This window comes from Geospiza fortis, unplaced genomic scaffold (genome assembly GCF_000277835.1).
Source record: "Geospiza fortis unplaced genomic scaffold, GeoFor_1.0 scaffold85, whole genome shotgun sequence".
NCBI classification, from domain to species: domain Eukaryota; kingdom Metazoa; phylum Chordata; class Aves; order Passeriformes; family Thraupidae; genus Geospiza; species Geospiza fortis.
The window spans coordinates 1,402,660-1,416,897 of NW_005054358.1; the positions used below are offsets into that span (position 1 = coordinate 1,402,660).

Consider the following 14,238-nt stretch of genomic DNA (forward strand, 5'->3'; position numbering starts at 1 on the left):
AAAAACAAACTCAATTCATTCAGCAGCCCGAGGGAACACGGCCAGGGGGGTTCAGGGATGGGTGTGAGGAGGGAACTCCCAGCCTGGGCACTGCAGGGCCCAGCCAGAGCACTGTCATGGGGGTCAGACAGGATTTCTGGCTCCTGCAGGCTGGCCCCACTTTGACACCACACAGGGCTGTGCATCTCCCTGCTCCCTTTGCCCCAGGACCTGTGGTCTGATCTCCCGAGGCTCAGGAGGGTCTGCAGATCTTCAGGACTGCAAGACCACAACTCCCACCCCTTGTGCTCATCCTGCTGCCCACTCCCTCCCCAGCAGGGTCACTGGGGGTGATGATGGTGCCCATGCTGCACCAGGCAGTGCTGCTGTGCCCCCCAGGTTTATGTTAGAATTTCCTGGGGCTAAATTGACTTCTGGACCTGGACACAGCCCTGCTCTGCTCCCCTTCACTCCCACACTGAGCCATGGACTCTGCCCACAGCCGACCCAAACCCACAGCACAGCATGAGGGGCTTCATTACCAGGATTTGTTGCAGTTCTTCCTCCCTTTGCTTCTTCTCCTTGAGCAGCTGCTGCAGGAGGCAGCCGAGTGCCCGGCGCTGCTCCGTGACCGCCTCCTGCAACAAGAGAGCTCTGGCAGCCCCAGCCCCACAGTGCTGCCCCCGCTGCTCCCAGCAAAGCCCCTGCCAGTCCCACAGCAGCCCCTGTGGCTGTGCAATCCCTGTGCCCCACAGCTCAGATCCTCTCCAGCTGAAGCTGCTCCCTCAGCCCTGCAGTGCCCTGTCAGCCCCAGCCCACCCTGGCTGCAGCAGCTCCTCCTCACTGCATCAGGAGCTCAGCCAAAAGTATCCATGGTACCCTCCTTAGAATCATGGAATCCCAGACTGGTTTGGGTTGGAAGGGACCTTAAAGCCCATCCAGTGTCACCCTGCCATGGCAGGGACACCTCCCACTGTCCCAGGCTGCTCCCAGCCCTGTCCAACTGAGAAAAGACCAGCTGAAAGCAGGTCTGGAGTCCTGCAGGTAACCAGGACAGGTGAGGTCCCCTTGCCTTTGGGATGCTTCCTTCCCCTGGGGTCTCACCCCAAGCACACCAGGGCAAGGCCAGGCATCCCTGCAGCCACCCCCTGGCAGTGGAGAGTTGACTGGCTCAGGAATGTCCCAGCATGGCCCCTCTGCAGCTTCAGTCCCAGCTCACCCATCTCTGAGCAGAGGCCAGTGGCCATCAGCCACAAGGATTTCAGATGCCCATGGGCAGAGGGACAAGGATTCTGTTACACCCTGAAGTTTGGGGAAACCTTCATTGATCACAGAATCCCAGACTGGTTTGGTTGGAAGGGACCTTAAAACCCATCTTGTCCCAGCCCTTACCACAGGCAGGGACACCTCCCATGGCCCCAGGGGGGCTGCAAGGCCTGTCCAGCCTGGGATCAGCCCCTGGACCCTGCACAGGGACAAGAGGAGCAGCTGCCCCTCCCAGGCCAGCCCCACCTCCAGGTGACCACAGAGGCAGCAGCATCAGCACCTCCAGGGAGGGAGAGGGACAACAGATGACAGGAGGAGCTGCTCCAGCCCAGCAGGGACCCTGTGGAGGGCACAGCACCAAGGGCAGGGGGATCCAGGCAGATCCAGGTGTTCAGGCCTCGTTCCTCAGCTCCTGGTGCTGAAGCTGCAGGGCAGAGCTCTGCTCCCTGCACTGCCCTGCAGCTCCTGTGCTCACCAGGTCACACCTGCTCTGCCCTGCAGGAACCCTGGGTGGTCCCACCCTGTGCCCTCCAACACACAGAGTGACACAGAGGAGCTGAGTGAGTCCAGGCAGCACAACCCAAACCTGGCACCTGAAGGATCCAGGACAGGCACTGCTGCCTGGAGCCAGCACTTAGCACTGCTCTGTGACTGCCCTGGCTGTTTGTCACTGATTGTGGGCTGACTAAACAGGTGACCTGACCTGGCACATGGCACACAGAAGAAAAGAACTGATGCAAATCATCACAAAACAAAATTTAAAGCCAAGCTGCTGAAGCTAAACCTGGCATTCCTCAACGTGTGACTGCTGATGATGCCAAAACCAAAACACAACACAATGCAAAAGGACATGCAATGCACAGCAGGCAGGTGGTTTTGGGACAGCCAACAACTGGATTGCAAAATCCTTCCCCACCCAGCACACCTGGAACTGCCCATCCCTATCAGGGCTCCTCTGTCTCTCTGCTGAGAATGCCTGGGGATGTTTAGGAGCAGCAGTGATGTTCCACATTCCCAGGACACACAGGGGTTGGTGTGTCCTGTGCAGAAGGACCTCCTGACTGAGCATAAAACCATCTGGAAAGTGCCAGGAGCAAGGGAAGCAGGTGGAGCAATCCCAGATCAGGGAGGGTGGGGGGCAGCCCCAGAGCCCCACGTACCTGCAGTGTCTCTGTGTCCAGTTCTTGCCTCTTTACCTCCAGCTGTGTCAGCTGCAATAACTCTGTTTCTATTAATTTAATCTAAACAGAAGATGAAACATTTTTTACTGACATTTAAAATGACTTTGATTTATGCTCTTTTAAAATGAGGTCTGACGGGCAAGGGCAGCACTGCAGAGCACCCAGAGGTTGGGGGGAGCTGCTTGTGCCCTTTGGTGATGTGTGTGCTGAGGGTCTCTCTTCTTTTACCTGAGGAGCTGTGTCCCCCCACTCCAGCTGTCTCTCTACTCTGAACACTTCTGCTCAGGTCTGGAGCCTCACACTGCAATCAGTTTGTGCACCCAAACCTCTGGCAGCCACTCTGGAATGCAGAGCCAAGGCCCTCCCAGCTCAAACCTCAGACTCCTGGGACAGTGCTCTGGTTCCCAGGTGCTCCAGCAATCCCAGAACAGCACCTGCTCTTTCAGGTGGGACAACTGAGACACAGAGAGGTGAAGGTCCAGGGTCCCACAGTAAAGCCCAAGATGAGGTCCAAGGTCCTACAGCAAAGCCAAGATGAGAGCCCAGCTCACCCCTGTGCCAGGCCACCAACTGCCCCTGCTGACCCCAGGGCTCTGCCCCTGCAGCACGGGGTGGGAGGGGTCCCAAGGTCCAGCCTTGGCATCAAGGAACAAACTCCCTTTATTCACAGAGCAAGAGGGAGCAAAATGCAGGGCCCTTATGGTAAAGCCAGGCAATGATGGGGAGCTGTCAGACAGGTCACAGGCTTCCAGCAGAGTTTGGTCACTGGGGCACTCAAAACAGCCAAGCCCTCAAGTTTATCCACCAAATCCTGAACTGAGACTTTTCTTCTGTGTGAAACCAGGAGAGGGAAGATTCTGGAGCACTGTGTCAGAAACCAGCCACCCTCCTTCCTGCATCTACCACTGCTGCCTTCCCACCTTCCTGCATCATCCCCTGCCACTTTTCCATCATCCTGCATCATCCCCTGCCACTTTTCCATCATCCTGCATCACCCACCCCTACTTTCTCCACCAGCTCTTGCTCTTCCCCTCAACTACATCACTGCACCTTCTGTGGAATGGAGCTCAGAAAGGCAGGCTGAGAATGGGAAAGAAAAGGTGAACTGATGGCTCAAGGTGCAGCTCTGATGTGCTGGATGGAGATGCAGTGGGCTCATGTGGAAGCAGCAGCCCTGCCAAGTACACAGCCTGAAGGAAATCTGAGGTGCAACTGCAGATCACCCCCAGAGCCAGTGCAGGTGACTGAAGGAGTGGCAATGCCACCACCTCCAGGAATCCACAACCTGCTTTGACACTGCCTCCCTCAGAGCTGGAGTGTAACCAACACTGTCCAACTCTCTGCTCCAGAGCTCTCAGCAGCACCAGAGCTCTCCATGTCCTCAGACCCTGCTCTGTGCTCACAGCACTTTGTTCTCCCTCTCAGGGTCTCACCAAACAGCAGGAGGAGCTGAGGAGCTGGTCTCTCTTTCCTCTGTTGCTGACTCACCTGGTTCCTGATCTGTCTGTGCATAAGATCCTTCTTCACCTGGAGAGCTTCAAAAGCAGTTTTCTGCATCTCAACCTGAGGGACAGGCAAAATCCTGCTTAGTGAGGTGGTTGGTGCAGTTGCTGATGGGCTCAGAAGCTGCTGCCTTGCAGGGACTCAGGAACAAGTCCCTGAGTGGTGCTTGCTCTGAGCAACAATGTCCTGAAACACAGCTCAGAGCCCAACAGGTAAAGCCCACCCTGGAGACACACAGAGAAATATTAATCTTCTTCAAGCATTCATCTGGAGTGCTCTGTGTGACCCCAGCTCTCCTTTTCAACAGCACTGAGTAGCCAGGCTGTGCTGCAGGGCACAGCTGCCCAGCACTTCTGAGAACAAACTTTGAAAATGCTTGTCCCAAGTCCCCCAGGGAAACCTGCCAAAAGACAGGACTGCTGTCTCAAAATCCCCTCTTAATCACCGTGTCAGTTTTGTTCCCCATGGTCCATGCTTCTGTCTTTTCTGAAAATTTGCTGGCTAGATAAAAAATAATTTCTTTTCAACTACCCAAGTTAGTTTGTCAGAAGAGCAGATATTTTCAAAGTTTAGCATGTAGTGTTAAATAAAATCACTTCTGCATGCAGCCCAGCCCAGCCCCTGCTGCTCCTGTGACCCAATCAGGATCCTGCTCTCCCTCCATCCCCCATGACCAGTTTGCTCCTTTGCCTACCTGCTGCAAAATCTCACTGACAGCTTTGTTCTGATCCAGCTGCTGCCAAGCCAGGATCTGCTGGAACTTCTGATCCATCTCAGCCAGGCTGCAAGGAGATGGATGTGCCATGGGGTTAATGCTGGGTCTGGGACTCAGAGGAAAAGCAGGCAGTGGGGAATGCAGGAGGAGGAATTTCTTACTGAACAGGGCAAGAGCAGTGGCACTGCACAGCTGAAGGCCACAAATCTAACACCTCCTTCCCTACACCCAAACCAAACCTGCACCACAGGCTCCTGTGGCCCTGTTGGGCAGGTCACAGGCTCACAAGGCTGTTTTTGGTCAGTGCCAGATGTTTTCTAGATTAAAAATTCTCATCTTGTTGTAAACAGTGAGCCAGGATGCTCAGCAACACTCATGTACTACTTACGCTCACACAGCACCCTTGAGGCAGCCTGGGAGGTGAGGGGAGCAGCTCTGCGCTACAATTTGGTACTGAAGTGCCTCAAAAAGCAGGAATACAACTGGTCTAACTCCATCCTCCATATTTAGCAGAATGTATAGGGCAAAATAAACAGTGCAAAAAAGTGATTAACATGCAAATTGTGGTCATTAGAAGGTGGTTCATTTAAGGAAGTCTGACAGATTAATTTGCACTGTCCTGGGCTGTTACAGCTGCCCTGCTGCATTCCAGCAGCTCCAGGGATTCCTGGTGTGAATTATGGGAATTAGACTGCTGAAAGAAAGAGATTTCACAGCAGCACCACCAGCCCCAGACAGCCCCTGCACCTGGAGCAGGCCTGGCTGACGAGGTCCTGCCGACGAGACTCGGAGGTCGTTTGCAGGAGCTTGTTCTTGTAGGTCTCAGCCAGCATCTGCTGCATGGCAGCTGGGGACAGAGGGGACAGAGGGGACAGGGGGGCTGTCAGTGCCTGCCTGGCCTGGGTGTGCAGAGCAGGACTCACCCACCACTGCTGCTGCAGTCACTGCAACCAACAGTGGCTCCTTTCTCATTGTTCTTCCCACTTCACTGATTCCAGAGCACACCCACCCACCTGAGAACTGTGGCTCTTTACTGGGAAAAGAGCTGAGCAAACTCCACTCTGCCTGTGCCTGCACCTCTTCAGTGCTAAGAGAGGCCCAGTCCCTGCTTACCAACCCCGAGATCACAGAATCTCCTGGGAAGTAGAAAGGGACCCACCAGGATCCCCCAGCCCAGCCCCTGTCTCTGCCCAGCCCCCCCACAACCCCACCCTGTCCATCCCTGGCAGCGCTGTCCAAAGGCTCCTGGAGCTCTGGCAGCCTCGGAGCCGTGCCCATTCCCTGGGCAGCCTGGGCAGTGCCAGCACCCTCTGGGGGAAGAACCTTGCCCTGAGCTCAGCCTGAGCTGCCCTGGCCCAGCCCCAGCCGTGCCCTGGCTCCTGTCCCTGTCCCAGAGCAGAGGAGTTGGGCTCTGCCAGTCCTGGGGGACTTGAGGCTGTTTCCTCTTCTCTTGTCCCTTGTTCCCCGGGAGCAGAGCCTGACCCCCATTTGGATACACCCTTGTTTCAGGGAGTTGTAGAGAGTGAAAGGCCCCCCAGAGCCTCCTCTTCTCCAGGCTGAGCCCCCTCAGCTGCTCCTGCTGCCCCAGACCCTTCACCTCATCTCCCCAAAGACGTGTCTGGACTCACAGGCCACTTCCCTCCTGCGCAGCTGCTCCGTCTCCTCCTGGGTTATTGCCATCAGCTGTTCCATCCTGATTCTACCAACAAGCAACACTTCAGCCACTCCTGCAAAAGAGCCCTTTTCCTCCACCCACCCAGCTCAGAGCCTCAAGGCTGGGCAGTTTCACCCTGCTCAGAAAAGTTGGGCTTATCAGAGGTACCAAAGCTCGGTGATTTTTTGGTGAAGACTCTCTAAGATTCATGGGAGACAACATATGCTCAAAACCACGGGGACAGTGGCTTTAGGCAGGGAAATTGATTTTTCTGAGAGACAGAACATCAACACAACGTGCACATGCTCTCCCTAAACAGTGCCAGACCCTTCCCTGGCTTTCCTTTCTGCTGAGCTGGATGAGCCCTGCACAGCTGGCCCAAGTGAGCAATGCCACTGCAGGCAGCAGCCTGGCCTCCCTCCCCACCACCCCTGCCCTTGTTCCAGCACATTCTCCCCACCATTTACCAGGTCAGGAGCTGGTGTGGCTGGGGAGCAGTCTGACAAACAACTGGAAGATGTTCACCCAGTTTACTGGCCACAGCACAGCTGGCTGAAGGGAGGGGACAGCTCACAGGCAGGGCAGAGCTGGGGACAGTCACTTTTGGTGCAGAGTTAGCTCAGAGTGTTGGCTCAATGGCAGATTTGCTTCCCACCTGTTCCTCCCAGCCTGAATACATTGCTGGAACACCCTCATAACTGCCTTGCTTGCCAGCAGATGGAGGATCTCTGCTGGTCCTTGATATTGGAATACAGAGTTTGGTTCCCAAACTCATTATTTAGGACCATCCAGAGATGAAAAAGAGGTAAAATCACCCCATGACTGGGTGTGCCAGAGTGGGTAGGACCAGGCACTCTGAGTCCAGTTGGAGTCTTACCTCCAATGGTGACCAGAGCCAGCTGCAGGTTTGAGATGAACCTCACCTGGCTTAGGGTGGATTCAGACTGTGACTCTGAAAGGAAGCTCCCAGCCCTCTTCCCAGCTTCTTACCCCTTTTCCAGACAAGTTTGTTTCAGAGACTCACCTCTCATTCTCCAAGGACTTCAAAATGTCTGAACTTCGTTTTTGCCTTAAAAAAAAGATAAAACAAAAGGTTTTCATCAAGCTGAGTAGAATATCCTGGTCTCCCAGAGGGCAGAATCACAGAGTCACAGAATATCCTGACTTGGAAGGGACCCACAAGGATCATCCAGCTCCAGGCCCTGCACAGGACAACACCAACAATCCCCCCATGTGCCTGAGAGAAAACAACTTTGCTGTCATGCACAGCAGAGCAGCTTTCAGCAGGCTGGGCACCTCCCATCGAGATCAGCTCACATGGACACCCAGCAGACACAGGCAGGGGCACCTTAACACTTCAAATTTACACCTTCCATGAGGAATTCTAATTTCTTCCATAGCACTGCAAAATCCCAACATCACACATCTGTGAAACAGTTTTTATAAGCTGCAGATTCCATGTGCTTTAAATGGGTCTTTAGCAGTGCAGGAGCTAAGGCGGCTCCTCCAGACATCGATCCTGACCAGGTACAAAACACTCAGGGGTGAAATGAACTGCCCAAAACAACATGACAAAACGAAATCAGAGCAAAACCCCCTGGGACCCCACCTCTGGTTGTCCTCCAGCAGCTTCTGGATCCGACTGGCAATGCCCTGCTCTGTGTCCTTCAGCTGCTGCAGCAGCTTCAGCCTCTCCTCCTCCAAACAGCGCTGGTGCTTCGACAGCCCCTGCTCCAGCCTCTGCTGCTCCTGCCCAGAGCAGGGAAGCCAGGAGGAGGTGGTGGGCTTGGGGAAGGCAGTGGGCGCCCTGGAAGGGCCCTGCCCAGCACACCCACCTCTCTCACTGTCTGCAGGATCCCATCCTTGTGGCTGTTGAGCTGCTGCACCAGCAGGGCCTGTTCTCGCTGCCCCACGTTCAGGCGCCGCTCAAATTCCAGCTTCTCCTGAGCTTTTCTTTCCTGAGAGGAATCAGAAGAAAGATGAATGACAGGAATCTCCTTCCCCAGCAAGAACATATCCTGGCAAAAAGGTAAAGCAAGGGACAGGAGTCCCTTGCAGAGGAGAAGCTAAATGGCAAACAGGAGACTTGTCTAGGGTAGGGGAGTGTTCTCTCCTTAGGAACCCAAAAACTGGGAAGGAGAAGCTGCTGCTCCCTTCATAACAATCTCTAAACTCTTCCATGTCATGGAGCTGAATTCCCTGGGCATTGACTGATACCAAACCAGCCAATATAAACACGTGCAGGGAAGCCCAAAATGCAGGCTGGGTTCAGCTCCCCATGGCACAGGACTCCCTTGCCTGAAGGAAGCAGCCAGCTCCGAGCAGCTCGACCAAAAATCACTGGGGAACTGCAAGGCAGGAGTTTCTGGCTATTCCAAAGTGAGCCATGCACAGGGGAAGAGACAGAGACCAGGGAAACAAAAAGAGCAAACTAAAAGTGCAGCCAGGTGAGGGGAATGAGAAACAAAATAAAAAGATGGAAAACAAAAACCAGAAGCAGACCCATGCTGCAGACAAAGCAGTTGCAGGAGTTGATCCTTACCTTCCTCTTCTCATAATCCAAGAATTTGTTCTGAAAAATAAGCAATATCAGCAGACATTTATTCCCAGAAGTACTTTTTTGTAGATATTATTATTCCACAGTACAGCCTCCCCATACTGAGTGAAGACATCAACCAAAGGCACAGCAACACAAGCCCCAAGTCCAGTCACTCAGGCTTCTCCAGGGGCAAAGGCAGTGACTCTGCACTTGCCAAAGAGAACTGGAATTACCACAATTATTGGCCCAGCCTCCCCTTTCCCAGGTAGGGCTAAACATGTCTAGCACTTGGCTGGGAAGCACAAGGTTCTTCTGCAGCTTGCTGTCCCCCCAAAAACACACTGCACACTCCATGGCCCCCTGTCACCCCTGTCTCTTGCCTCCATCACTGCTTTCAAGGATGGGGACAGTTCTTTGGGATGTGTCTTCCAGGAGTAAGTGTGGTGACACCAACCCCAGCTGAGGAAGGATGAGCCACCTGTGCCTGGCTGCTCCCTCCATCCCAAAAGACACAAATCATGGAAGGGAAGGTGATGAGGGATGATGTGCCAAGTGCTGTGAAACGCTTTAGGGGAGCACAGAGGCAAATCCCAAACCCTCTGGTGCAGGGGAGCCTCACCTGCCACTCACTCTCCTCCTCCAGGTACTTCTCCACTGTCCTGTCCACCCCATCCACTGAAGTTCCTCCCCCATCGCTCTCCAGCGTGGGCAGCAGGTGCTGTGAGGGAGGGTAGTATGCAATTCCACACTCTGCAAGGCACCAGACACAAAATAAGAACATCTGAGGCTCGAAGACCTCCTTGGCACCATGGCTGTGAGCTGGTTGCTGTGTGGGACTGCTTCCAGCTGTGCCCTCTCTGCCCACACACCATGGAGTGCCTGGCAGGGCTCCTCCAGCTGAGGCTCATTTTGCCATTTAATGATGGCAAAAAAATGATGGAGTTCTGGAGGAAGGTGGGGCCACTCCATTTCCACCAGGATTCAGCTCAGGGGGGATGGACAGGGAGCTCTGGGGGGAGGTGGGGCCACTCCATCCCCACCAGGACAAGGATCTGCTCAGACAAACACATCCTGCACACAGGTGCAGCTTGGTGACTTCTGCAGGGCTGCAGATGTTACTGCCCAGACCACAGTAAGTTCTGACTGTCCTGTGTTTTCAGGGAATATCCCAATGTCTGGCAAGGCTCTTCCCCTGCATAAAACCTCCACCAAAACCCCCTGTCTGTATTAAACACAGTGGCTACAAACTCCCAGTATATTATCTGTGAGTTTGAGTTCTCCATCTGTTTTCACCACTCTCCAAACAACCTGCAGGGCCCAGGTCCTTCCTCAGAGAAAATGAGGGCAGCAGGGACCTTGAGTGACTCCTGAGTGTCTCTCCTTGTCCCAAGGCAGTGACAGCTGGACAATGCCTCATCCTCCCACAGGAGAAAATCCAAATAACCACGGGAGGTGCACTGACCTCTTATGGCCACTGAGACAGCCTGACCCAGCCACTGTGATTGTTAACAAACCACTCTGCATTCCAGTGTGGCAGGGCTCAGGGAAGGACTCAGGGCTCAACTTGAGACAGGAATTCAGCTGTTTGCCAAAACAGACAGGTAACCAGGTGTGCAAGGCATCACCAACCACCCCAAGCAGGCTCACACCATGTCTGTCCTTCAGAAATGCCATCTCTGGGCACAGCCCAGCTGCTCCTGGCTTACCTTTGCAGAGGAACTGCTGGATGGCCTCTGTGCCTGCACTGCAGATGTCAGGGGGTGGGTAGGTCATGGCAGAGGCATCCAGGGTCAGCGTCTCCAAAACAGAACACACAGAACTCCAGGTTATTCTGAGCAGTTTTCCAGTTTTCTCCTTGCAGCTCCCCAAAATCTGACTTCATGTTACCCTAAATCCTAACATAAATGTGAGGCTGTATTGAATCCTGTGGCAGTACCAGTCTCTGTTTTCTCTAGGTCTGGATTGAAGGCACTTGAGACAGGAATTCATGTTGGGACTCAGGTGTTTATTATTTCTGATCAGTAAAACAGTCTCACTACTGTGAGTTGGGCAGCTTTTCATTAGAAGGCACAAACTGGCCAACAATCTCTTGGTACAAGGGCTTTTAAGACTAAACTATCCAATTAAGAGCTGACACCTGGATTATTTCCCCTTTTAACCCAATAACTGATCCCACAGAGCTGCAATGAGGACTTTTTTGCCCAATTACAAAACGCCACCCAAACTCATGGAGAGAAGGAAGAAGAAGCATGAAGAAGAAACCCAGGACAACACCCTGTGCCCTCCATCTTGCTTCCATCCACAACACACTAAAAATCCCAAAACCTCAATTTCTCACCAAGTGATACACCTACACTACTCTCTATAATCTATTTCACACTTTTGTGGATTCCAGTCTGTCTTGAAGTCTGAGAAACTTTCTCCATGAATGAGGGTCAAAGTCAGTGCTCCCCTGGGGGTCAGGGCACCCCAGAGCAGACAGAGGAATATTCCCTGTGTTTCCACAGAATCCCTGCTGGGTGTCTGGCACCTTTCAGAGGTGACTCCACTGTCCCTTATTTGGAAGTTTCTGAGCTGGCCATTCACTGAACATTCCCCTCATGCAGGCACTGGCATTTCATTTAGGTACCAGAGGTCAGAGCACGTCTCAGCTCAGACATTCCCTACTCCATGTCAGGAGTTCAGCATGGAAATGGGGGTGATACCAGGGCATGGAGAGGAGTCCCATAAAGAATGAGGGGAAGAACCACTTGTTTTGTCCTTCTGTGGCCATCAAAGGACCCAATGGTGCCTTGGGTAGGGAAGGGGACAGCAGAAAGGCCGAGGAAGGAACCATTTCACCAAGCACAGCGGCACAGATGCCTCAACTCACGCTGTCCTCATGAGAAGTGAAGCAAAATGTTGTGCGAGACAGGAGAGCATTTATTCACACCTTCCTGCTGGTGTCTGAGGCAGCCCTGTTGCCTCACACTTGCACCATTTAGTACTGACAGGTTTGGCAGCCAGAAGGCAACATATCCATAAAAATCTTGCTGCTTTTCCCATTCTGAATGTGCACTTCAGAGAGCCATAAACACATGAAAGCTGATAACAAGCTGGAGATCTGCCAGGGTGACAGAAGCACAATTTGTGCTCTTAAAGACAGCCCTGGCAAGTAAAATCCAGGGGTTCACTCTTTGGGGATCGCTTTTGTCATGATGAAGTGACAAAATTATCAGAATTAATGACAAAATTATCAGATTAAATGGTAAAAATGATCAGAAAAGACCAGAGCAGGTACATAAAACTCATTGTGGACAGTGTGAACAGCCCTGTTACAACTCCCTGCAGAGCATCCTGCTCAGACCCTAAACATTCCCCTCGTGGGCTGGATTAATTCCCAGCTGAGGGAAGCAGGCTGGGAAGGGCTGGCCCCAGGGTGGTACCTGCAGGCTGCGGGCGTGGGCCAGCCCCCGGGGCAGCTCCTGCAGCTCATTCCCGCTGACATCCAGAGCCCGCAGGCTCCGCAGGCCGCTCACGCTCCCGGGCAGCGCCCTCAGCTGGTTCCCTGCAGGGACAGAAAGGCAGCTAAAACCATGGAACCACACCATTCACAGAATTCACACAATTCACAGGATTCACAGAATGACCAGGTTGGAAGAGACTTTGAAGATCATCGAGTCCAAGCCAGCCCCAACCCCTCAACTCAACCCTGGCACCCAGTGCCACATCCAGGCTTTGTTAAACACACTCAGGGATGGGGATTCCACCACCTCCCCGGGCAGCCATTCCAGAACTTTATCACCCTTTCTGTAAAAAACTTACTCCTAATATCCAACCTGAATTTCCCTTGGTGCAGTTTGAGGCTGTGTGCTCTGGTTGTGTCAGTGCTGGAGAAAGAGCCCAGCCCCAGCTGAGCACAGGCACCTTTCAGGAGCTGTGCAGAGTGATGGGGGCAGCCCTGAGTCTCCTTCTCCAGCCTTCCCAAACCAGGAGCCAGCAAGCTCATCTGTTCCAGCACCAATCCATAACCACACACACGGCTCATTTCCACAGGGATGGGGCTGTGCCAGGTCACACAGGGACTCAAAGGATGGCACTGCCCAGCAAGGGCAATTTGGGATCCAGATCTCCTCCTCAGCTGAGGTCATTGCTGCAGGCTGGATCTGTGTCCTTTATCAGGTGAACATTTGTAACATGGGATGTTCTTCCCTTGGCCTAAGCCCCAGGGATGGGAGGAAGGGGACTGAGTGTGAGATTGCACACCCCAGGCTCAGAGCCCAGGTGCCGCAGACAGACAGACAGACAGACAGACAGACAATAATCTGAGCTTCTAAGCTCCTCACCCTCCACTGCCTTCCCTGTCTCAGCAACAGCTCCACATAACTAAATCTCCTTTTTCTCCCAGATTTATGGCACTGCATAGCTGGAGAACGTCCAGGAGTCTGGAAAAGAGGTGTGACCTTTGTGCTTGGGCTGTGCAAACCTGTGGGGATACACAGGAGCCAGCTCTGGGTCTTGGGGGACCCAACTGCAATTCAGTTTATCTGGCTGAGTGCTCTGCTTGCTTTACTGGAGGGCTTGAGGCTGACACATTTTCTCCTTAGATCACTTCTCCTGCCTTGCCAACTATTTGAATTCAAACCTTCCTTGTGTTCCTACTCAGCACTCTGAGTGTAAACCATATGGTGTTTGCCTTGATTGAAAGGAATAATTGCTAATGCAGCTTACCATGACCAGATAATAAATGTGCTTTGTCCAGAGCAATCCCATTCCATACCTTTCACATTGAGGACCTGGAGCTGTGCAAGGTCTCCTATAGATTGTGGGAGGCTTTTTAAAAGATTCCTTTCAAGGTTTAGGACCTAAGGTATTAACAGAAAAGATAATCAAAATATTCATCCAAGTCTCATGTCTTCTACACAACTGTGCTGCTGGGACTTTCAGACAATTTGAAATTGGTTGTAGATAGCACTTTCAGGGCTAATAAAGTGTATTTTCCACCAGCCCTGGATAAAGGGCATGCCAAGCTACCAGGGGCAGTGAGAAACTCTGCTCACCACCAACATCTGGTGCTGGATCCAGATGCAGGAACAGGGAATTGGAGTGCCCAGGGCAGCCCTCCCCAACTCCAGCTCTCACCTAAGGCTCCCCCTGAGCAGAGAGACCCTGTGTGCCCTTACACACTGCTCTGGGTTCTCAACAAAACCACCCCAGGGAGAACAGCAAAACCTGAATGTCTGGGGAGATCAGCAGGACTCTGCTTGCTCAGAGCATCTGCATGGCCATGGGAGCCACCTGGGCTGCACCAAGCTGGAGAACATAACCAAGCCTGGCTTCTCCTGCTCCTTTCCTCCTTTTTTCCATGCCCTGTAGAGACACCTGGGAGGCAGCTGCAAATCTTTTACCTGAAGAGCTGTGA

General features: G+C 53.2%; 1 protein-coding gene across 1 annotated transcript in view; it reads right to left on the minus strand.

Moving 5' to 3' along the window:
• Positions 1–14,238, minus strand: part of LRSAM1 (leucine rich repeat and sterile alpha motif containing 1) — a 25,406-nt gene that overhangs the window by 3,468 nt on the left and 7,700 nt on the right. Inside the window, exons 6-20 of the mRNA XM_014308129.2 lie at positions 14,225–14,233; positions 13,597–13,681; positions 12,263–12,384; positions 10,544–10,634; positions 9,457–9,587; positions 8,841–8,870; positions 8,134–8,256; positions 7,908–8,047; positions 7,323–7,367; positions 6,273–6,343; positions 5,392–5,491; positions 4,624–4,711; positions 3,915–3,989; positions 2,406–2,486; positions 480–617 (exon numbers count right to left, since the gene is read on the minus strand). Of these exons, the coding sequence (XP_014163604.1) occupies positions 480–617; positions 2,406–2,486; positions 3,915–3,989; positions 4,624–4,711; positions 5,392–5,491; positions 6,273–6,343; positions 7,323–7,367; positions 7,908–8,047; positions 8,134–8,256; positions 8,841–8,870; positions 9,457–9,587; positions 10,544–10,634; positions 12,263–12,384; positions 13,597–13,681; positions 14,225–14,233 (1,329 nt within the window). The remainder of the gene's footprint in view (positions 1–479; positions 618–2,405; positions 2,487–3,914; positions 3,990–4,623; positions 4,712–5,391; positions 5,492–6,272; positions 6,344–7,322; positions 7,368–7,907; positions 8,048–8,133; positions 8,257–8,840; positions 8,871–9,456; positions 9,588–10,543; positions 10,635–12,262; positions 12,385–13,596; positions 13,682–14,224; positions 14,234–14,238) is intronic.